This window comes from Paralichthys olivaceus, chromosome 5 (assembly GCF_024713975.1).
Source record: "Paralichthys olivaceus isolate ysfri-2021 chromosome 5, ASM2471397v2, whole genome shotgun sequence".
NCBI classification, from domain to species: domain Eukaryota; kingdom Metazoa; phylum Chordata; class Actinopteri; order Pleuronectiformes; family Paralichthyidae; genus Paralichthys; species Paralichthys olivaceus.
In genome coordinates, this window is record NC_091097.1 from 4959398 (window position 1) to 4983948 (window position 24551).

Consider the following 24551-nt stretch of genomic DNA (forward strand, 5'->3'; position numbering starts at 1 on the left):
TCTGTAGCATTCACTCTTTTTCGAAAGATATGGACTATCTTTGGATATGTCTCTTTAGCTCCACTATGTCCACTATGTTTGTCTCAAACTGTGTCTGTCTGCTGGGTTGTGTTGGCACGGGTGAAGAGAGGTGTTCTTTATTAGCGTACAATCTTCTTCACTGAAACCAAGTGGTTGAAAATGACCATATGAAAGCGGTGAGACTGAACCCAATCAGTAAATCTGTCATGCTGAAGTCTTTTTAATGCTTTGTAAAGTGAGGAATCACAGAGTTAGACGATATTCTCTGGGCGCATTCCATCAATTCCTTTCACATGAAAAAAGTCAAATATTTAAGACACTCGTATATTCCTGAAGTCAAAAATGATAGACAAGGGAAAGCATGACATTTTTACCTAAGAAGAGGAACCAAGGGGACGTTTAGAACCATTTAATGGAGAGGTAGATGATCCATCCACCTTTAAAGACCCTTATATTGTATTTTCTCAAACAGCTTCTTTCTCTGGGCCAAGGATTAGAAAATGGACACCAAATAATTAACCAAACAGTTTTGAATTACTCCACATGAAAGACTTATTTATCCATGCACCCATCCATTCAGCCAGTTAATTATGTGTGTTTTTCTTTGTGCTTATCTCACAGTTTTGAAATGGGCGGAGCTCAGTTCAGCAAAGACGAGTAACACCATCACAACTGAGCAAACATTCCCACTGAAATCTTGTGACAGTTGTCGTTCATCAGTGAAGAACTCATAACCTTTGAATTGGAATTATTGGTTTGATTGGATTAAAGGTGATTGTTTCTGGACGCAGGAGCAGGAAACAGCAGTTCCTTATATGAAATAATACGAAAAAGGAAAAACATTTGGTGTTGTGATGACAGTGGGATATATAATATCACCTGCAGCAGTTTGCAGCTGGTGACTGAATCAGCCACAGGACATGTCTTTTTATGTGGCTTTAATGCTCATTGAACAATTCAATGCCTCAAGGTAAAAAAAAAAAAGGCATTGAAGAGGAGACGGCTCCTATCAGGATGAACATGATTATGGTTTTCAGTGGCATTTGTTCCATCCCACCCCGAGGTTGAAGGTATATAATAAAATACCAACCCCTCCCCACCCACGACACAGAATGGGACGTGTACCATGAAAATGGATACGGGCTTGACATTTTTTGACAGGGAAGCTCTGGGGAGGCGTTTGTTGAAGGTCACAGGCTGGATTGAACATGTATGATATGAATTTGTGTAGGTTTCTATAAGTCAGATGAGTTGCCAGGAAAGCTGCTAAATCTTATTTTCATTTTAACGCTACTGGATGGGGGAAGAAATGTTCATTATGGTGAGTCCTTTCCCTCTATTTGAATACTGTGTCACTACAGGCTAAAGCTATAGACAGTATTTTATACTACGACAATGACGCACTGGAATAAACTTGAAACTGCATCAGGGGCATATGTGTGGATCCAGCCTCCATCCAAAAACCCTGAGTTAAGACTGAGATAAACTCTTACAGGATAAATTCATACAAAAGGGTTTACATCGCTTCCACTTCACACTATAGGTGTGAGATACCTATAGTGTTTCAGACTTACCCACAGTTGGAGAGGCAAACATCGGTTAAAGTGCTCAGACCTCCTAGTTCCAACTACAGGACCTCACACAAGATGATAAATGAACTTAAAATAAATGTTTCTACTTTTTCCATTTATCATTCCACAACATAAAACATCTTACCTGTGCACATTCATTTCCTGAGGAGGCTTGGTGGCTTTATCATAGGCAACTTTTGCAGAAATCCCAATGGCAATGATGAGCGCTATGACCCCGCAGGTGATGTACACCGTAGTGTTGGTCTGGTCCAGCTCCGGGTCGTACGTGTCACCCGTGGGCGCCGGAGACGGGGGCTGGGTTTTGATCCAGTCCGGGGTGTTGTAGTTGGTGCAGCTCCTCTGCTCCAGCCGCTTCCCCCGGTCCGCGCAGCAGAAGCGCAGGAAGCAGCTGCCGCAGCAGAAGCGGTGGTCTGTGTTGTTGCAGGCGAACTCTTTGTCGTACTGCCCGCTCACGTCGTAGTAGCCCAGGCAGGTGTCGTGCTGGACGACCGAGGGGGCCTGGAGCTGCGTGATCTTCCCCGGGACGGCAGCGGCCGCCGGGACCGCTGTGGTGCTGCCGTTGACCTCCTTCACCTTTGGGGGCCTCCTCGGCGGGGTTCTGCTCTTCTTGTTGGCGGTGGCGGCGCACAGGACATTCAGTGGGTCTAAGTAAATCAAAAGAAGCAGAAGGTGCTTTATCCCCATCATTTGAGGACGCGCTGGTGTTTGTCCGTTGGCCTCCACTCTCTTCTGTCTCTTCCCTCTCAACGTCACTCTTCCACTTCTTACCGAGTGGAGCTTCTTGCGGATGTCTTCATCGCAGGTGCTCCTTTACGCGTCGAGCTCTCACTGACGGACTTTGACTGGCAGCTTTCTCGCATCTTGTGCATGTTCGGACTTTGTTGTCATCCACCACTGAGCTCGTTTTCTTACAGAAATTCGCCGTGGCCAGACGTGTTCTTGGCGTTAGGGCTGCAGAGACGTGACAACGACCTGATGTCCTCCAGGGAAATTCGCCTTTTCTTTACCATGAGCGGTTGTTCGTGAGAATGACCGAGTCTCTTAGTTACGCTGCGTAGAAGAGATGTGTGAATACACGGGGCATTAGTCGGCAAACTGGACTTAAGGTTAGGTGAACTATCAATGACAAACTTTATCGATAGACAGACGGAACGGAAAGAATCTGGATCGATTATTGGCGATAGTTGGACCGGAGAGCACTTTCAGCACCACGGACAGAGCCCAAGTTTCCATTTGGTTTGAGCTCCTCGGTTTCAAAAACTACACAAGTTCGATCTCACTCTGTGATATTTCCACTTACAACATGAACCATATCGTTATTTGAGCAAACAAAAAACACTATCAGCTTTCATGAATTGCACATGGGTGAAAAAATACTCTTTTGTGGAGCGTTCAGTCATTTCATTTCACGCGTAAACTTTACTTTAGGCTTAAAAACGCAGCATACACTTCGGCTGTTTTTCAAACGAGAGATTGAAAAAATTAAGTGTGAGGTGAAAATAAAAAAGGAGGAAATGAACAAAGACTTACCGGGTTAGCGGTGGCCGGTATAACAGGGATGTCTCAGCCACTGCCACGGAATCAAAGCGCCCCAGCAACACAAGAGCCAAGACCTCTCTCTCCCTCCCTCTCTTCCTCCCTCTCTCCTCTCCGGCCCGCCTCTCTCTCTCTCTCCCTCCCTCTCGTCACCGATTCAGGTACCTCAGTTAATTATCAATCGCTATCTCTCCTCCTCCTCCTCCCTCTTCGGTCATATGCCTCCGGGCTTCACTCGATAACTGGCGGAGGTAGAAAAGCACAGGAAGACAACAGTGTATTATGGAAGTTGTCTGTGTGAGAGGCGATGAGGCGCCGCCGCCGGTGTCCATTCACGCTCCAGCGCGCACTCAAGCTGCATCCACTCACAAGTCACCAATCACGCCCCGCGATGCGCGCCTTGTGTATTCGCCTGGTTTACTTTGGAATTACTAATCAAACGCTGTCCCGGTGCGCAGGGAGGGAGGAGAGGAAAGAGATTTGGTTGTTTAAAAATGTCTGGCATGCACAAGGGGAACTATGAATCTGTCTTTCACCGTAAAAACCCGCTGGATGTATGGAAGCTGTTTCATTCTACACTCTGACCTTTGAATGCTTTTTAAAATCAAATTCTACCTCTGATTTCTGAGCCTCAGATTTGCTTTAATTAAAATGAGATCCCCAATTCATGTTAAGAATCCACTTTTCTGTCTTCTTTTGTCAAAATCGACTTTATTGTTAATTCTGCCATATACAGGACATAGAGTATTGAAATGCCGTTTCTCTCTGATCCCCAGTGTAAACATATAAGTAGACAGAACATATAAGTATGCAGTATATTAAGTACTCAGAGCACACAGTGGATGAGAGTAGTGCAAACCGGAATAATGCAAAAATGGATTGAGAGTGCAAAAATACTTCATGGGAAGTAATGTACATCCACAGGATGTAGTAAATAGCAGTTAAAGATAGCAGCAGTTGTAGTATGATTGAAGCATTTACAGTGAAAAAAGACTCAGAAGTCAGATTCTTCAGAATACTATTTATTTTAAAATTACTCTGAAAATTTCCGATTTATTTCCAAAACTTCAGGCTCTGTTCTCAAAAACCCAATTTACTTCCAAAGTGGAGTACCCCACATGTCCACTGTAACCCAAACATGGCAGTGGTGCACATTTTAAGCAGCTGCTCAAAGGCACTGGGGGAGGGACAGTATACTGAAGGAGGCAGACCAGTTCCTAAAGGCCGTTTCTGAAGTCGACAGTGCAGAAGTCAATCGAGCCAATTCAGCTTTATTTGTATAGGACCAAATCATAATATACATTATCTCAAGGCACTTTACATAGAAGGTCAAGACCTTAAACTCTTATTTAATAACATTTAATAACTTACTTATTTAAAGTTCCCACAATGAGCAAGCACTTTGGCAATCCTGCCTCACCAAGCAAGCGGTCAGAGCGGGGGAGCAGCAAAGACCAACTGCAAGACCCTCTTCAGGCATCCTGGCCTCTGCAAGACTGGCAGCTATTAGTGGACAACTTAACAAAACTTCCCAGATTCCACTTTTCTCTCAGAATTCTATATTCTCAGATTTACAACTTTCATTTAAAGTATTTACTTTTCCGATAGCAAAAACGTTTTTAATATTCAAACTTTATATTAAGAACCCACTTTTGTCTGTGTGGACTTTTATTCTGATAATTATAAATCATTTACTTTACTCAAGCACTGCTCCATCTCTACAAAGGCATCACAAGGACAAATATCTTGAGTGAAAAGAGTATTAATGACAAATAATGTATTCCACACTTCAATGGTGGTTTAATCGTATTCATAACTGTGTTTTAATTTGGCAAAATCTGGCTGCACCAGATGGTGAAAATCACCACGTTGAAACACCCAGGTAATTTGAGGAAGTTGTGTCAAATTGACTTTCAAATACTTTGTTGTCCTCATTCACTCAGTCATCATCCGGTGTGTCAAAGCTCATCCATCTGGTGCACAGACGAAACCTTCTGCCAAGATGTTGCTGTTTCAGGCAGCTTGAGAGTGATTTGATCAAGGTGAGCACTGTTTGAGAGATCTGTGCTGTTATCGTAGAGATGTTTGACGCAGCATCTAATGAGTCGTGTTATCGTATTTATTGGGACCTTCTGCAACATTTTACCTGAACTTATTTCAATCAAAAGAGAAACAAGAGGAATGAACTGAGGAATAAACTTTGATGTGAAAAGAGAAAACAAGAGAAACAAGAGGAATGAACAGAGGAATAAACTTTGGTCCTCAGACCCTGACAGGACTCGTTCAATAACTTCTAACTATCTTCTCTGATTCATCAGTGTGTCTCTCTTCGCCTCTCCTCTGCCTCTGATTGGCCAAATTTGGTTCAATTCCAGTCTTCCCCATCTGCATGCCGAAGTGTGCTTAGGCAAGATACTGAACCTCGCATGGCCTCTCATAGAAAAAAAGTGCCCATAGATGCATTGTGTGAATGGCAACAACCTTTACTGTAAAGCAGGTCATCAAGACTAGAAAAGCTCTATATAAATACAGACCATTTACTGATAGTTATCGGAATGTGAAGAGAATTTCAAGGGTTTCAGGAACAACTTACCAACCATGTACACTTAACAGCCACAAAACCACCACTCTTTATAAAAGCAGCCTTGATTACAAAGCCTGACTTGTTAGGAACAAAACACACTTCTTTTATGACTCACTGAACTTTTGTCTACTGGTCAGTTTGGAGAGAATTTATTACAGTTAAATTTCACATACTGTATTTTACATTAAGTTTGCCCTTTTGTCATTTTACAGCCAACTGTTACCATCTCATCCCAGTTCCTCAAACTACAAAAAGTTGATGTAAATTCAGAAACATTCAAACTGCAGACTGAATGTGTCCATGACTGCACCATTCCAGTATATACTATTTTCTTGTTCATCATTTTGGACACATTTCCCTTAAAAACTCACCCTGACAGTTTTGAGACGACTGGAAGCTCTGGAACTTAAAATAAAGTTGTTCTGTACAGTGTGAGTTCTTACCGGCTTGTCCACAAACAGGTTGCCTGTCAATGGGTTTCCTGTTGCTGTAACAAACAAAATTGACACAGATACTATGACAGCCTCTGACTCAGTCAGTGCCCCCTCTGCTGTCTTGTGATTTCTTTCTTTTTGCCGGTGGAGACAGTTTGGAATGGACAGAGTCATCTGGTGGAGACAGGTCGGGTTGGACAGGGTCACCTGGTGGAGACAGGTCGGGATGGACAAAGTCACCTGGATAGTTACAATTAAGGTTTTTTACATCAGCTCCTTAATTTCTTTCTTTCTTTCACCATCACCTGGACACACTATTTTATACATTATCAATATAACAGGAGTTATACTCTTGCTATTGGATATTGATGAGAGTTGTCAAATATATTTTCAAGAACAGTCTCATCGACTTGTAAAAAGTTTCCTGCAATGCTGGCACAACCTGGTTTTGCCCGGAGCTCTCACTCAAACACAGATGATGTGCCTGATGCCCAATCAAAGATACTTAAAATACCTCTAAATCCAAATCCTCTCACAGCCAACTTTGGCATTCAATGTGAAACAGGTCATCTACCTGAGGCAGGGTCAAATCGCTATACTTTTGTTACTCTTAGCTGAAAAATATTTGGAATCACATGCTACCCCACCCTCCCTTATTTGATAATTTGTTTTACTGTTATGTGAAAAAAGGTTTTTTAAGATATTTATTCTAAAATATCTCTATAACATACAAGAATAGTTTGCAAGGGGTCACCAGATAAATCTGAGCAGATGCTTAATAAAGAGCTTTATTTGTGTTTGTTTAGCTCCGTTCTAGTAACATACTGAATGGCTTAACCTCTAAATGTGTAGCTAGGTTGTAAAATGACCTATTTGCTGTCGGGAAGCTTTGATAAGAGGTTGTTGAGGAGTTTGCATTGTTTTTAAATGGTCAAGTTAAAAAAAGATGGAAACCAGCAGCTGTGGTTCAGGGGTTAGAGCGGGCGTCCTACCTAGTCTGCATGCCAAAGCGTCCTAGGGCAAGATACTGAACCCCAAATTGCAAAGTGCTGCACATAGATGCAGTGTATGAATGTGTGTGTGAAGGGGTGAATGTAAAGCTGTACTGTGAAGCGCTTTGTGTGTTCATCAGGACTATAAAGCACTTTATAATTACAAACTATGTTTTTACAGTTTCTAACTATTGTACACTTATGACAGTCTGTAGATTCTTCAGGTACAGGTGTCCTCTTTGCTCTCTACAGATGGATCCACATTTCTTGTTAATTCTGATTCCTGGTTGAATGCATGTAATCAGGACTTAGTTGTCCAAAGCACTTTATTCACACTGCTTAGTTCACATCTCAGACAGAAGAGGAGGAAGAAGAAGTGGACTTTAATTGCTCACCCATACTTTACACCAATCATGTGATCCCCCCCCCTGTGGGCCTTTGAAAAAAAATAAAACTCTACTGCGCCCCTGACAGCGCTGCACAGATAATATGACAAGGAGACAAGAAAAAGTGCACAGAGCTTTTGATGAATGTCTTTGCACACTGGATGCTCCGGAAGACAGCATTTGCAAATTGGCCCTCCATTCCTCTGTCAGTCAGAATGCCACATCAGATGGCATGTTGCGCACAAAGGAAAGAGGGATTGTCCATTAGTGTTAAACAGCTCGGAGTTCGCAAGCCTCAGCAAAAAGCACTGACAGGCAACGGCAGGGTCGACATTGGCTGAAGAATAATGAGACCATAATTCCACAGAAGAAAGAAATAGTGGGTGACACCAAAGAGATCTTGAGCTCGGAGTTTGCTTACCTCACCAACAGCACTAAACAATTAACTGAAGGAATCCGGCTCCTTACACCAAAGGTGGGCAGCTGTTGAAAGCAGTCGCCATGTATCTGTCACTTTGATTAGCATCACACTATCTCCAGAGGTGAGGACTGTGGTCACATGACTTGAAGTTGAGTCATGGAATTGACTTAACACTCGACACCAGACTCCTGGCTTCGTCTCCTATGTCAACAGTTTGCAAATTGTTGCTCAGCTAACATTAGCTTAGCAGCTAAGTAACTTTGTTAGCTCTTTCTCAAATCAATAAAGCTTGAAACTCATCACTGCATGGGTCTTTTCTCTAAAATATATCAATGATTTGTGTAAATCTATATCTTTGTACTTTGTTGTTATGTCATTGTCTCACTTGTGTATGACTCAAAGTTCAGGACTCAGGAGTTGACTGGAAAGACTCAAGACCTCCTGCAACACAATGACTGCAGTATCTAGCTGATCTATATTTTGTGTTCCAATCAGGGATTTTATGTGGGTAATGATTTGGCTTAGCTCAGTGCACCGACCAAAATGTCTGCCCCAGTTCTGTTGCAGAGGGGAATTTGCTCCCCTCTGACACCGGCCCTGTTCAAGGGTCCGTTCTGTCGCCTTTGTTAATGAGCCAGGATGCTTCAATGTTTCAAGAGCTCAACACTCGAGCATCTTATCACTTTTTGGTGTGACTGCATGCGCACCGTTAAAGAGGCTGTGCAGCACATATAGCCTACCGATGACCTTGAAGGTGTCTGATCCTCCATACTGTGTCTCTTAACTTAAGGGAGCACCATATTTATTTTCAGCACATAAAGGCTGGTTGCTCAACAAAATTAAGGGTACGGTAAGATCAACAGACAAAAAGGAACATACTGTTGAAGTGTTCAATAATAATTTTTATTCAACGATATGGATAAAAGGTTTCAGGTTGGCTGTGATCATTGAGATGTTTCCAACCATGAAAACTTAAGGCATCTTCCCACCTAAAAGCCTGAATCAAATCAAGCTTCATGTCTTTGTTACATTGTTTACATTTGATCTGGTTAGTTTTGGTTTCACAGGGGAAGATTACAAGCATCCTGCGAGCTGCAGGAAGGATTAGGTTTAAACCATGGCTCTGTTTGATCCAGATAATGACCACATATTCTGGTAAGGATGAATTTTGGACTGTTGGACAGAAGCTTTCACACCTGTAATTTTGGTCCTGGCCAAACAAGTATGGAATTGAACCCTTCAGACTATATTACATAAAATTGCCTTTTCCTCTCCTTCCAGTTTAATATTACAACCAGACTCAAATTGTTATTGACAGGTGATCATCAGGGGTCATCAGCCTCGATAAAGAAAAAGAACGTTTGAGACGCCCATCTGTCTTTTCAACAAACTGACTAAAGCTGAGCGACCAGAGAGACTGTGTTGATTCCTGTAATTTGTTTCTGTTCGACACACCTCACTGCTCTGTGATGCATGCTAGTGGATTGCAAACTACACTAAACCACTGAATTTGGACCTAAGTGAGGGGATGAGTCATACCTCAAAGAATAATGCATACCTAAAGAATGCAAAGTAGGGTCGAGGGAAATTAGACTTTTAGCATATTTGTTTGTTTAAATGTGTGTTTTTAAGATGCTGCGTAAAAGCAGGGTATGAACTTAAGGTGCAGAACCAGTGTGTGAGGGAGGGAGAAGACATTACTGAGATTTTCTCAGAGGAGATCGTTGATTGCAAAGACTAAAACAAAAAGAGCAGACACTGTGTGTGTGGGTGTGTGTGTGTGTGTGTGTGTGTGTATCACATCACAGGTGTTTTGTGACGAATAAACACACATTTATGAGACGACATATGGCCGTCAGAGGGAAGGCAAATAAAGGGAAGTTTTAAGGGAGAAAACTGGTCTTTAGAGGGACACTGATATATTTCTGCTCCACACATAAAACCAAATAATAATCATTTTTGTTAAAGGTTATTCTTCCAAAGAAAAGAGGAGTTGTGCTTCCTCATCGTGCTGGTTCATGTGATTCAAAGAGAAAATTGAGTGTAATGAAAGAAAGACGGCAGACGAAGGAGACGCCCGAGGAAACTGAGGCCTTACAGCTGAGAGCTGATTATTCCCTCCTTATCATCAATTGTGCACCACTAATGATCCAGAGGGAGACTAGATTAGAAGGTGTGAACTGTAGATCACAGTACATTTGTCTTGTTTAGCTAAGATTGTGGTGCTAAACTTCATTCACCTCTGCTCTATAGCCCCATGTGCCAGAGCGACGGTTTTCTGTGGGAGCTCTGGACTGCTGTAATGAACAGAGAGAAAAGCAATTGCTCTTTTTAAACTCTCTGATATGGTTTTGTTTTGTTAATCGCACCTTTCATAATAAGCGATTACCTTCACCCGTGTTAGCAGATGTTAGACGGAAAAGGCATAGTTAGGCCTGACAATGAACCCGGCTGCCAGTTGCTAGAGGTCACATTTTATGTCCAATCATTGCTTCATTTGTTCTTGTTAAGTGTGTCATAATTGTAACGGTCGACGGCTGCTGAGCTCACAAGCGCTAATCATGAATGACAACTCTGCGATTTTGTAGAGGCTTGCATGCAGTCAGTGCATGCGTTGGATGCGATGCCATTATTTCTGCTCAGCAGGCCTGACACTATCTGGGGAGGATTACTGCTGCTCACAGTCCCTCGTGTTGTTGTTGTCGTCTTTGTTGTCCGCTGGTGTCGGTGCCTCGACGTCGCAGGTAAGACGCACCAGTAAACACAGACTGCAGTGTGAGCAGAGAGTAGCGCCTGTGACAAAGTCCATTCTGTCCGTGGCATCCAATCAATAACGGCCTCAGCAGCGTCCCACAGCATGAGCCGTGCTTGTGTCGAGCCTGGAAGCAAAAACGTGCAAAAACAAAACCGCCTCCTTTTTTCAAATCTGATCTCACATCTCGAGGGGGGTGGAGGAGGAGGCAGAGAGTTGAGCTGCCTACAAAAAAAAAATAAATCTTGTCTCCCCTTTCCAGGGCTTGATCCCTCCCCCCAAGAGAAGAGTTGTTAAATTGTTGCTGCATACTAACAGGCTCCTCTGAATCAATTACCATTTGGATATAAATGTCACAGCTTTGGAAACTGTCACCAGGCAGAGACAGAGAGGAAGCTGAGGTTTATTAAGCATGGCGTAGATGCTGAGGGTTTCATAAACACACACTCTCGTTGGAAAAGGAAATAAAATGGCATTTTCCAATTAAACCTACATCTTACACTTGGATATGCAGCACAGCGGCAGAAAATAGCAAATGAAAAAATCCACATTGTTGAGTTTTTCCACGCGGTGTTTGCGTGTGTGTGCTCAGCAAAACCTCCAGCTGCATTTTACATCAGGCTGCTCTAACCTCTCCAGAGAATCTGAAGTGTGAGTTGTGTAAGTTATTGTGGAAAGCTAATTACACAGGGTTAAGGCGGCTACAAACATTCACAGACTCTCAACATGACCTTTGCTCTCGCAGCGTAAGCTTTGCACGTAACTGAAAACAGGGGTCCGAGGAACATTTCCTCAGTTACAAGCATTGGCTGTTAGTGTCTTGCAGAAAGCAATAAGGCTGAGTGATTGAAATGTCAATATAACATTTACTTTTAATAACCTGGAGGCAATAAGGACTTGACGTGTATTATGAGAAGAGGAATCTCTTGAGCCTTCCTCTTCTTCACATGGTGAGTGGACAGTGTTTGAGTAGAAGCACTGAGGCTCGGTCTAGCAAAGGCTGGAGCCGTTGATTCAGAGATATTGTGTTCAGGCTCTGGCTGCAGAACAGTGGAGCTGTGTCACTTGGTTGTGATATTGTTTCATAAACGTGTCTAGATACAGAAGTGTATGGAATTCAATTCATGTACTCATATCCTCTACACCATACGCTCCAGTGGTGCTACTTCATTTTAGTCTTTAAAGATATAATATCTAACAATTCTTCATTAAAATGTCTAAAAACGTTGAGGTAAGTGGTTGACTAGTGTGTGTACAATGTCCAACAATGCTCAAACCCAGACAATTCCTCAATTTTATACAAGGAAATCGCATCCACTCCCAAAACCCAAACCCACGGTTTCCGCTAACCACAAATGATGAAGGAAAAACACAATGTTAGCAGGTGAGCCGTTCCTTCCACTGTTTGTATTGGTTACTCATAATGGATCAACAATATTCATTGCTGGGCTGCGTAACGTGAATGAAATCCCTTAATACTTTGATTTGTGCCTGAGTCACGTCAGATACATTTTCTTTGGCGATGGTGGTGAAAACAACTTCCATGACACTACGCTGCTTCATGACATCTTCAAACTAGGTCTTCTGTTGATTGAGAGACCCCTCACAGCTGAAGTTATATATTGTGTGTTAAATACAAAAAGTTTAAAGAGGAACTGTGGAGGCAATGATAACTTTAATTAAAATGTTTCACTCCCCCAAGTTTGTGTTGAAATGCATTTTTAAAATGTATTTATATTACCAACAAATGTATCTGCCAAAAAGTAGAAAGGTGACTTGCATTAATTCCAAAAGTTTCACTTTTGAAGTGTGTCACTTTTAAAGGTTCAGTGTGTAGAATTTAGTGATATTTAAAAAACATGGTGGCCTCCACAGAGCGGACCCCCCCTCCATGTAAATATAAAGTTTTTAAATATAAAGGGCCCATTCTATGATAAAGAAAACAAATATTCAAACAATTTAAATGAAACACACCAGTAAAAACCTCACTAGGATAAATTTATATTCAATTTCTGCCAAAAATTCCATTTACCTAAATCTTACACACTGAATCTTTAAATGAATCAATCACACTTAGCCCATTGACAATAACCATTTTGTTTCCAAGGGCATACTTAACACAAACATACAAAATACTAGAATTACTGCACTGTGGTTGTATGCCTCTGCCAACCAGTGGAGTTTCCGCCTACATCTTTTCTTTCCAGGTTCCTATTAGTTCACTGTGACCTTTGACCGTTGAAATGTGATCACTTTGTCTTTGAGTCCAAGTGATCAACTGATCAAAAGATGAAGAAATTCCCTCAAGCAGTCTTGAAATATCACATACAAGAGGCCAAGAACATGTTGTGAGACCATGTGACCTTGACCTTTGACCACTGAAATCTAATCAGTGGGTGTTTGACCACCACATTCTATTCAGCTCATCCTTGAGTCTAAGTGAATGTTTGTGCCACATGTAATTCAATTCTCTCTAGGCATACGTTCTAAACAATGCATGGTCATGTGACCTTGACCTTCAACCACCAAAATCGAATCAGTTCATCCTTGAGTCCAAACTAATATTTGTGACAAATGTGAAAGGATTCTTCGACAGTGTTCCAGAGCTATCAACTTTATAAGTAAAAAGGGCTTTGTGAAGTCACCGTGACCTTTGGCCACCAAAATCTGATCTGTTTGTCCTCGATTCTCAGTTATTATTTGTACCAAATTTGAATTTCCTCATGGCATTCATGAGAATGGGACGGATGTGTGGACACTTTGGAAACAAGATCCTCCAGCTGCTCGCTTTTGTGGTATGGGTCAGGGAAAGCATTATTTTATTCCAGAGAGAATAATTCATGGATATTTGTTATGTTTCCCCCCCAAGAAAAACAAAACCTGGTACACAGGGGCCACTGTGGAAACTAACAACACACTGAACCAGGTCCTAAAAGGTAATGGTGGGAATATAGTTCCCAACTGTCACCCACTTAATATATGAAAAGGTTAGAATAACAGAAGAATTGCACCTAAACCAAAGGATAGTGAGAGTCACAGAGAAAAAGGGGGGTGTAAATAAAAATGGGCACACGACAAACTTAAAATAAGCTAAATCAACAACACAAACTCAACAACACAAACTCAGCAACACAAAACCAGCAATAAAAAAACAACAACACAAAACCAACAACACAAACTGAACAACAGCACAAAGTCAACAAAACAAAACCAACAACACAAACAGAGAAGCAACTGAAGGTGTTGACTCTCCTTATAAACCCTTCCAGCCTCAGCTGACTGCCAGCAGCTTGGGGGGGAGGGGGGGATCCCAGGTGCATCCCATTTACTATAACAACAGTGATGAACAAATGCAGTTTGGTGCAGCTTGATTGAATTTAAGGGGACTGTTGGACCTTGGTGAAGGTAAGCACTCACTAAGTGACACTCTTCTTCTGAACAAAGTTAATAGCTGGAATAATGCTGTTCATGCAATGAGTGTAATCAGTGATTCCTTATCAGTACACAAGATTGATGACAGCAACAATCTGCATGTGAGTGAATTTGTGCATGAATCAAAAATGTTTTGTCACATTATGTGTAATGTGTGTTTGCGTGTATATTCTGCGGTGATGAAAATGCATCAATACATCACGAGAGGTGGAAGAAAAGGGAAAGATAATGTTAAACACCTGCAGAGTCTCATTGGTCCTTCTCCTTTCCCCAGTTATTGTTTTTAAACTAAATTTTAACTCGTTGGTATGTCTCCGAGGAAAAATGAAAATCTGCTTAGTATATGTACACACACACACATAATGGAAATATTGAATTGGGCATATTGCAGAGAGTGCAATGAAAAAGTTTGGGTCCAGCAGCAGCAACAAAAGAATGAAATAAAAAAAGAAATATTAAATGTTGGCTGAGGAGGAAAATGTGAAACTCTAGAGGCAGAAACATCCCTGCGTCCGCCCTTGCTTTTGTTCACACTTGGAGTATGTGTCAGTCGGTGAACGGCTGCAGCAGGAAGACGCACGGAGCCGGCGCTGGTGTCAGATGATGACAGATATGGTCACATTTGAGTAAGCACAGCAGCTAAAATATAAGACAGGATCCCCCTCATTCTAGCCAAGAGTGAAGTTCACTTCATTTTGCCCACTTAACGCACCAGCACCACCTGCCAGTCGGCCTTTATCGCCTCCATCACTCCACTTAATCAGAAGTGCTGGCTTAAGACTCTCTCTAATCAGACCAATTAGACTTTAAGGCCTCGTCTCTCTGGCGGATGTCCTCTCACTTCAGGAAACTCTGGCTTCCTCCCGCCTGGTTTGCTGGCGGGGGCCCAGCCCAGCTTTTCAGAGAACGACCTTGAGATTTTTTTTATTATTTTTTTTTTATACTGCACATAACCTTTATTTAACAGGGGAGGTCAATTAAGAAGAAATTGTTTCTGCTGATGACAGTTGAGATAAATGCCTCTCTGAGTCTAAAAGGAACTCTATGTTCATTAGGATGTTCATGCCAGGAAGACAAATCACTAACAGAAAAGGGTACTGGGTAATACTTCCTCCATTTCCTGGGTTGTTTTCCTTTCAGACACTGACTCCACATCACTGATTCTGTCATCTGTCGTGGTTCTGACAGGTTTCAGTCAGTCAGACCTGTCTGACTAAACATCAGATGAGTGTATTTTCACACTTGACGACGTGACGACCGTGCTAAGAGGTTTAATCATCACCAGCGAGGCCACACATGGCTCTTAATCAAAAAGGCACATCCTGTCAGATTTCATGGAGTGGTGTTTTTCACATAACATGGCCTCAACTGTTTATAATGTGAAGAGAAATCTGTTTGAAGCAGAAAACCAAGTCGTCCGGTGACCTTGTAATAGTTTTTGACGTTTGGGATTTCTGAAACATGTTTAATCTCAGGATAATCATGGTTAATCTGACAGCACTATCCATCACAGCCAGGTGTAATTACCTGTATATAGATCACTGTCACATGAAAGGGGCCATTAAGGAGAGCTCTGTGTGTGAATAGAAAACATTCAATCAAAATGCCACAGGCAGCGGCAGTGACAGCCAAGAGCAGTGATTGAACAACAGTCCTAACCAGGACGTCTCTGCAGTGATGGCATCGCTCCCTGCTGGGCCAGACAAGTGTGACAATCCCATAAGGGTCTGTCAGCACCAGGCTTTTTTCTTTTAGCTTGTTTTCAGCCCTGTTTGTCCATTTGTTTATTGGTTTTTCAGAGAATTTCCAGGAACAATGGGATGTTTGCCGAGATCGAGTTCTTTAAATTGTGGTGCTGAACCGGGGCATGATCGTGATATGTTTTTTGACATTTTCATTGATTTGCAGCTTGATTTAATTGGTATATGGTACACATCGTATAAGCTCTACTGGGTGACATTACATTTTCCTTTTTCCTGTATTTGACAAGCTGGGTTCAGCAGAGCCAACACCACCACCAGCTAAAATAAAAAGCCTCCGACATAATAAAAATGTCCTTCCCTAACCACTGCTCCTCAACCTGCATGGAAAGATACATTTGAAAGTATAGAAATTTAATTTCAGTGGATGGGATTTACTAAACAGCATTTATGTCTAGGCCCTATATGACAAATTCAGCGTGGACTTGAAAAGCAGCTCAGCTAGTCATGCGAGGAATTTTATATATGTCCCATTGTTTCTATCTTTATCTTGATGAAACTATAAAGTGCTGCTGCAAGGAATTGTGGGACAATATTATCTCTCCCGGCAGAGATCCACGTACAGCACACCCATCTCTGGACCCTTAAAAACTCCTTAAAACCCACTTATTCACAAAAGGCTTTGGAACACTATAGTTTCATTATGTCCATTAGGATTTCTATGACAAATGAAGAAGAGGAGACAAAAATCTGTTCCTCAGTCATTTCATTTTTATCACAGCACGCAGAGCTCAAACTAAAAGCAAGGAATCAAACAATCTGAGATGTAAGTGAACAATGCTTGATTTTTTTCAGTTGAAAAACTCTTTAAAATACAGACTTTGATAAAACTTGACTTAAAGCTTCTGCTGCTCTGGTGGAATCAAAAATATTTGAAGAGTCTTCACAATTGCCAGGTAAAACTGAAAATGTGACAGCACTGATGACCAGAATCCACCCGAATATACGACCTGAACAGTATAAAAGATGATCCCTAGTAAAGGAGTGTGGTAGAGACTGAAGGTTATTGTGAAGGCTGAACAGATAGGGCTGTGAATAAAATGACTTAATAAAAAGCCATTTCACAGTTATTTCAGAGAGCAATATTGCAGACTATAAATTTGTGAAAGAAAAACCATCCATATGCCCAGAGAGAGAGCAGAGAGCAAAACATGCAGGGGAGTAAAACTAACCACGTTCAGCCACAAAACATTATATTAATGAGTTTAGTTGATGAGAAAAAACTTTAAATCCTTTTTGTTGGTCTTTGTTTCTTGGAGTGTGTTATTTTTTTCTTTCCAAACACCATTTTCAAATTTCTGTAAAGGTCACATTAGTAACAGCTTCTTCAGAAAGTATTCAGACTTCTTCGCTTTGATCACATTTTAAATTAAAATCAATGTTCAATGATCCGTGATGACAAAATGAAAACATGTTGATCAGAGGGAAAACCCCAGGAAGAGTCTTTGTGGCTCCAAACTTCTTCCATTTCAGAATCATTATACCGAGTCCACTGCGTTTGAGGAAGCACTGAAATCTTTGCTTCACAACACTTTTAATCACACACATCTACGCAGATTCTCTGCAGGTGAACACCAGTCAGGTTCGTGACACGTCTCAGGAATAATTACAGAGAAGGAGATCCAGCTGAACAAACACTGCTACGGGCACAGCGTTTACTTCAGAATATGTGGGATTGCAGTTTTTGATTTTCACTACAAACAAAAACATGTTTTCATTCTGACATTATGAGTTATTGAGTGTTGATTATGAGGCAGTAATGGCAGTTTTATTCATAAGAAGTTTAATCTACCAAAAAATGAATTCTACAAAAAGTAAGAATCTGAATTAATACCATTAATTACCTAAGGCGTTGAATAAAAATTGCACTAGAACTACAAGTTGTTTAAACATAACCCCCTAAAAGTGAAGGGCTTTCTGAAGAGCTGACAGGGTTGCCAATGTTTACGAAAACTTCCATTTCTCAGCCTCTGAGGCAAATAGAGACATGAAGTAAAGAAAGAAGATTGCTTTAAGGTTTGTATTTAATTGTAGATTATTGAGCATTTCTTTAAAAACCAATAAACCTCGCAAACTCACCAAGATCTTCTGACTGAGCGGTGGAACTTGTTTATATATAAGTATATCAGCGACTCACATGTACTCATGTCACTTAAAACAGTAAGATTGTGTATGAGAAGCACATCTGGCTCTAAAGGAAGAAGCCTGCAAATGTTGCATCTTGTCTTAAAGGTCCAGTGTGTAAGATTTAGGTGAAGGGAACTATTGGCAGAAATTTAATGTAGAATAAACCTCATGATGTTTTCACTAGTTCATTTCATCTAAATTGTCTGAATTGCAGTTTTCTTTACCCCAGAAAAGACCCTTTATATGTAAATACTTTATATTTACATCGAGGGGACCCTCTCTACGGAGGCCGCCATGTATTTTACATTAGTCCAGACTGGACAAACTAAACACCTTTGAGTTTTTACAACTGAAGTCTACCACAGGTTCTTTTTCATGTTTAGAAGGGGAGGGTGAGGTGAGGGGTGTTCAGCTGCAACATGCAAATTCACCTCTAGATGTCACTAAATTCTACACACTGTACCTTTAATCGACTGGAAGGGTGCTCGAAAAGCACATACCTCTGTTAACACCCTCGTCCTTTAGCTCGCCATGTTAAAGAAAATGAAAACAAATATTCCTGGATCATCCAGGAGTTCCTCCTCGGGACAAGATCCACCCCTCCAGAAAATGGCATAGAAATAGGTTGAGCATTTTTTGCATTATCCTGCTAATTAACAGAAAATATAATCTCCCTAGTGGAGGTAACTGAGGGACCAATTAACACCTTAAATTAGATTAAGAACCAGATTACATACGCTCATAAATGTCAATGTTAAAACTGTGAAACGTATCTGCATTTGCGCCCTGATCAGGAGCCGCACCAAAATTCAATGGGCTCCTTTGTGAGTCATGATCCATATTCCAATTCCCTTCATATATATAGTGTGATGGAAGAAATAGTAAATGGTTTACATGCATACAAATGTGAACAGATTACAGTGGAGCCTAAATGTGAAACATTTTGTTGCAGAGACCAGACAGAGATAGATTCACCATATGTGCAAGCACACCGTTTTGGTTGTATTAGCTCCTGCAGGCAAATAAGAGCTATAAACTCAAAGTGTATTGATTATGTGTTTGTTATTGCCTCAAGCAAAAATACCCAGGAGGGTGTTCTTGCCAGGGATTATGGCTATGATGCTGGTAAAGCACCAAAGCGCCCGTAATCACAAAGAACATCCTGAAGGTTATTTCAGCTTTAATACAAAGGTTGAGTCTAAGAGCTCTCAGAAAAGTTTGCTTCAAAAATAGTTAATATAGAAGATAAAGTCAGAGCACATCCCAAAGATGCACAATTCTGTAAATATCCATCCATCCATCCATTATCTATGCTGCGTCGCGTGAGGGAGTTGGAGCAAATCTTTAAGCAGTTTTTTTTTCCATTGCACATTCAAATAAATCAGCATGTTGATCATCATGGTGCTTTTTAGACTTTAAAATCCTGAATACATATTTATATAATGATGAATTTTGCTCTTCAGCATAGTGGACTCTAGCCAGTCTGTTATGGCAATTTAAATGTACATTGATGTTGATGTAGCGTTGCCTGAGGGTAAATTGAAATACAATTTTAGGTGCAAAAATAATAATAAAAAAATAAGTTTGAGCCATGAAAACAATATTTCATTAAGTGCAAAAATATTCATAGTCAAAGCTGCAACTCATTGAAAACACAAGTCGTTCAAAGAATGAGTTAAAAGTTGAGAGGCTTTGTAGAGGCTTATTTATCCTCATCGTTATACACAAATGGAAAGAGCCTTCTCTCCGTACTGTGTGTTCATTTCATCTGTTTTTGAACACGTCTTCTGAAAACTTAAGGATACAGACGAAACAGATGAAATAGAACAGTACTACTGGAAATCGTGGGGGGGCAGTGCAGTCAATGGTTTAAGCGATTTGGAAGGAGTTTCAGCAATGGCAGAACTTTCTGAGACGTTAAGAGTTGGTAAGAAACTATGTCATCCAAGCACAGGGACAAGGACTTCTTAAACTGTTCCCATGTCAAAACCTCTTGACTCTGTGTTGCCCTCTAGTGGATGTCTTGTCTGACAGCTAGATTCGATTGAGACTTGATTATGGAGATGAGTCTGGTGTGGTGACTCCTGCATGAAAGTTATGTGGACAGAAAAAAAGTGAAAGGATGAACCATAAACTATCAATAAAGATGGACGATGTCCCTCCACTTCCTGCCGAAGTACAAAAATGAAGCTGAAAAATCCTAGGTACGGGTGCCGCCATCTTGTGATTATGACATCATATGAACCTGTCAAACGCTCCCCTCTTCTTTCTATCTACACTGGACAAACGTATGTGACCTCCCTGTGTCTGATGATATTAGAAATAATTCAATTCCACAAGGACCAACAGTGATGGCATCGCAAACCTTGAACTCCGCTACACAATAAGTGAAAAGGTGTTGATTTTTTTTCCCCCTCTAGAGATAAATAAACAGCATTTATAAAGAACTCTAAGCACCTCACACACACACACACACACATTTCTACAGCACTTTGTAAACCTAGCACTTTTCCACCCACCTCTCCTCTCTTCCCTATTTCTCTCTGCTATCCCCAACTGGACGAGGCAAATGGCCGCCCACATTGAGTCTGGTTCTGACGTTTCTTCTTGTTGAAGGGGAGTTTTTTCTCTCCACAGTCACCAATGTTTGCTTGTTGTTGGAACTGTTGGGTTTCTCTATCATTTCTATGGTCTCAACTGTATTATGTAAAGTACCCTGAAATTATGTATATTGTGATTTGGCGCTCTACAGATAAAATTAATCGAATTGAATTCAATCTCCCACACATCTGTGCTACAGTATGTCTCCAATGAATGGAGCAATGTGTCGTTACAAATCAGACGAGTAATTGGCATGTGACCTAAATTACCCGACTCGCATCATCATTACAGCACTGGGATATGAAGTCACTTTTCCTGACATTCTTTTGTCTGCCTGTCATGAGCATCCGTGTGCCTGCCCATGGTGGAGATGGCAGAGGAGTAGGACTGAGGTTTTTGGAGCAGCGTGCAGAGTGAGCTGTGCCCATTGGGTTTGGTTTTCATGCTGGATTTCTCCGCTCCCTGCTGAGGCTGTTCTGGCGAGAAAGTCTCTGAACTGGGTCACAGCTGTGCAGCACGCAGTGGCACCATTGCACATTTCCCTGTGAGTGAGAACTATCAGAAGGCCGGGGGAGAATACAAGCGCGCTTGTTAAACTGCCCCCCTCCAAGTAAGATGAGAAGCCAGAGCAATAAATCATTAATCCACCATAAAGGGGATGGGGAGGAGAGGCAGGGTCTCTCTGTCTTTTAATGCAAGGCGGATGTATGGCACTGCAGCTTGTACTTCTGCCACCTCGGTATCACCCTCTGGAGATATAGCGTAACGAGAAAACAGAGACTAAAGATAGGATATTAAAAAAACTGAAATCACAACAAAAGGAGTCTGTAAAACATCTTTGATGGTTTTTCAGAAGAGGCCAAAGGCAAAACTCAGCTGGGTGTTCGCAGGTCAAAACCCTGCTTTGTCTCTTCATTCATCACTGGAGGCAGCAATCCAAGAACAGCAGTCAAAACTTCTGTAGCACAACTTTTTAACTGGGCTGTATTTGTTTAAAAATAAGTGAAAAAAACATAAAAAATACATCATGCAAACTATAAGATTAGAAAGAGAACTTAACCATTTAATAATTTATAAATGCAAAGCTATTAGATTTAATTCCTTTCCAGTCTCGACTCTAGTGAGTTAGAGGTCTAGGATTAAATGACTTTGTCTTGCCCTCAATTACCATAGGGAATAAAGATCACAGAATCAGATGCAAAGTGATGCAGGTGCCCAGGTTATAAATTTGTATAATCTATAACTCTGTCGGCCCAGATTGTCATTAAGACATGCTTTTATGCACTCATTGCATTAATGGCTAAATCGAAAGCGTGACCACATACCTGAAAAGGTTTTTTAAACAGTCATCATGATCAGCATTAATGCAGGGGTTTGAGGAGGTCTGGTCCAATGGGGTTTTAAAGTCAAATTGAAGATTTGAATAGAGAGGAATCAGTTTCCCTCCCTGCTGATAGGAAGCTGCAGCCTGCTGAGATACTTCTGAGCTGCAGCTTTGATTCACAAAAAGACAAAAATGCTTCCAGAACAGATACATCCTCATTACATTTTCTCTTTTTACCAGGTCTGCCTTTCCTCTGTTACCTTTTTTCACATATCTGCAAACCTGGTGTGATTCATGTTCCCTTTTTTAATGTTTTCTGTGGAGTGTAGATATTACTGGCCACTGGGGTTCTTAATAAGCAAATAAGCAAACACATGCAACTTCACATTAACCTAAAGACCCAGACGCAAAACAATAAGTTTCATAAGGTTTCCATCAGTGGGAGGGAATGTGAACAAGAACAAAAAAGTACATTCACAGGCCTGTTAGGAATGAGCAGTTCCAACTGTGAAACATCACATTAAACAAGACTAAAGGCAGCTTTATGCTCAAAATTAGGAACTGGATACAGATGTAGACTTCTGTTCATACCCTGCAATCATTTTGTCCATTTTTGTGCACATTTCACAAGAGCAGTGCCACTGGAAATCATTGGAAACAATAAAGAAAATAATAAAATGGCTTAATCCTTTTAAAGAAAAAATTAAATAACTTGGTCAGAGATTTTAAAGAAGGTAATCTGCTCATCATCAGCTCATAATTAAAATGTTCATCAAATTCAAAGGTTTTAATGCTTTAATGTTAAAAAAAAAACACATCACTTTCCTCATACAATGTAACATTCGAACATTTTAACAAGCATATAAGTCGATGTGGTTCTTCAACAATCAGTTATGTGAATGATCTAATTGATTCAACCTTCTGGCCATACAACAGAAGAAGGAATCTGCATTAATTGAGATGGACTTGCTGTACATTATATTTCTCATTACCAGTTTTAAAACAGAAAATCAACAGTTCCCCTTAAATGAGCCATATTCTGCTCATATTTAGCTTGATGATTTTAATCTGGGTTAATACTTGAAAAGGTTTACTTGCTCTAATGTCAAGAAAACACATCACTTTCCTCATTCTGTCCATTGCTGCAGCTCCACTTTTCAGCCTCTGTCTGAAACACTTGATTTTAGCTCCTGTCTCTTTAAGGCCCCCCTACTGATAAAGCCCAGTCTGCCCAGATTAGCCCGCTGGCCCACTCCACACTTCCAGCGAGTGTAGGAAATGTCGGCGACCGTTCTCACTCTACCTGGCTTTGTTACGCCCTGCCACACTGGATGCATTGTGCGTCATGTTTTTCATGTCAGCGCCCATGTTATTAGATTACAGCTGCCACTTGTCAACAGTACACCTGGCACCATCTGTTGGTTGGGGAATTTTGACAGACTTGTTGCAAAAAAAAGTCACGGGGCGCACAGAATGATTGTGAGGAGAAGAGCTGAAACTGGAGCGCAGGAGATCTAGGCGGAAGCGGTATATTTGAGAATGAGTACAGGTTTTTGAGTCGAGTGAACGTGAAATCAATCGGTCCTGCTTGCATACTGAAAGATCACATTCTTAAGGATTAAGATTCCTTTTTATTGGCCCACAATCATGCACACACAGCACTACATGCAACATGGGCAAATTTGACCTCTGCATTTAACCCATCTGTGTGAACACAGCACACACAGAACACAATACACACAGTGACCACACGGAACAGTGGGCAGCCATGAAGGCACCCGGGGAGCTATTGGGGGGTTCGGTGCCTTGCTCAAGGGCACCTCGGCAGTGCCCAGGAGGTTCCCAAGCTAAGTCTCTATGGACTGAGCTACTGCCTCCCCCCAGACACATGCCCAGTGTGTCTTCTTAAATGAAGATAGAAAAAAACTACACATGGGGGAGTTGATGGTTGCATTGTTTAGAATGGACACATGTATTTTCGTATGTAAAAGGAGCAAAAATAAGTCCTAAGAGTCTATACCCATGCTAGCAACTCTGTCATGCTGTCTATAGCTCCAGTGAAGGTTTGAGCTAAAGGCTCACATGTCCATATGCTGCATTTGTATGTCAAAAAATGAAAACAACCAGAAACAGAAACGTTTAGTTTAACTGAATTCCATTTTGTGCTACTTCTGAAATAACTCAAGAATAGGAATTTATTTTGCTAGACATTTCATTCTTTTTCTTTATTTATTACAGCTTGAACTTGCTGAGCTGTTGAACAAACAGCGCAGTGAGTTACAAGGACTCAGAAAACCTAAACCATTGCTTGCTATTTTTACACAGTGTTCTACTGCAAGGGCTTACATTATGTCCTTTTAAATGGAGGTCAGAGTTAGGCTCTTTGTTCAATGTATGTATTCAAATGGCTGACCTGGCTAGAATTATGTGACTTCTAGAGGGAAACTGCCTTTAGTTTATTGCTAATACGCACACAAAAGAAACCTGAGAACTCCGAGCTTTACAGTAGACTTTATTGGTTCACAGTGGGATGTCTGTATATTTAGCTTTGTCTATAATTTTGACAAATGTTAGGAATCACAGGTGTAT

General features: G+C 41.1%; 1 protein-coding gene across 2 annotated transcripts in view; it reads right to left on the reverse strand.

The window, feature by feature from the left end:
* Positions 1 to 3399, reverse strand: part of LOC109634155 (protein shisa-6) — a 77964-nt gene extending 74565 nt beyond the window's left edge. For both annotated transcript variants that reach the window (XM_020094452.2, XM_020094451.2), the window contains exons 1-2: positions 3144 to 3399; positions 1738 to 2663 (exon numbers count right to left, since the gene is read on the reverse strand). In XM_020094452.2, the coding sequence (XP_019950011.1) occupies positions 1738 to 2300 (563 nt within the window). In that variant the 5' untranslated portion in view covers positions 2301 to 2663; positions 3144 to 3399. The remainder of the gene's footprint in view (positions 1 to 1737; positions 2664 to 3143) is intronic.
* Positions 3400 to 24551: the final 21152 nt, after the last annotated feature.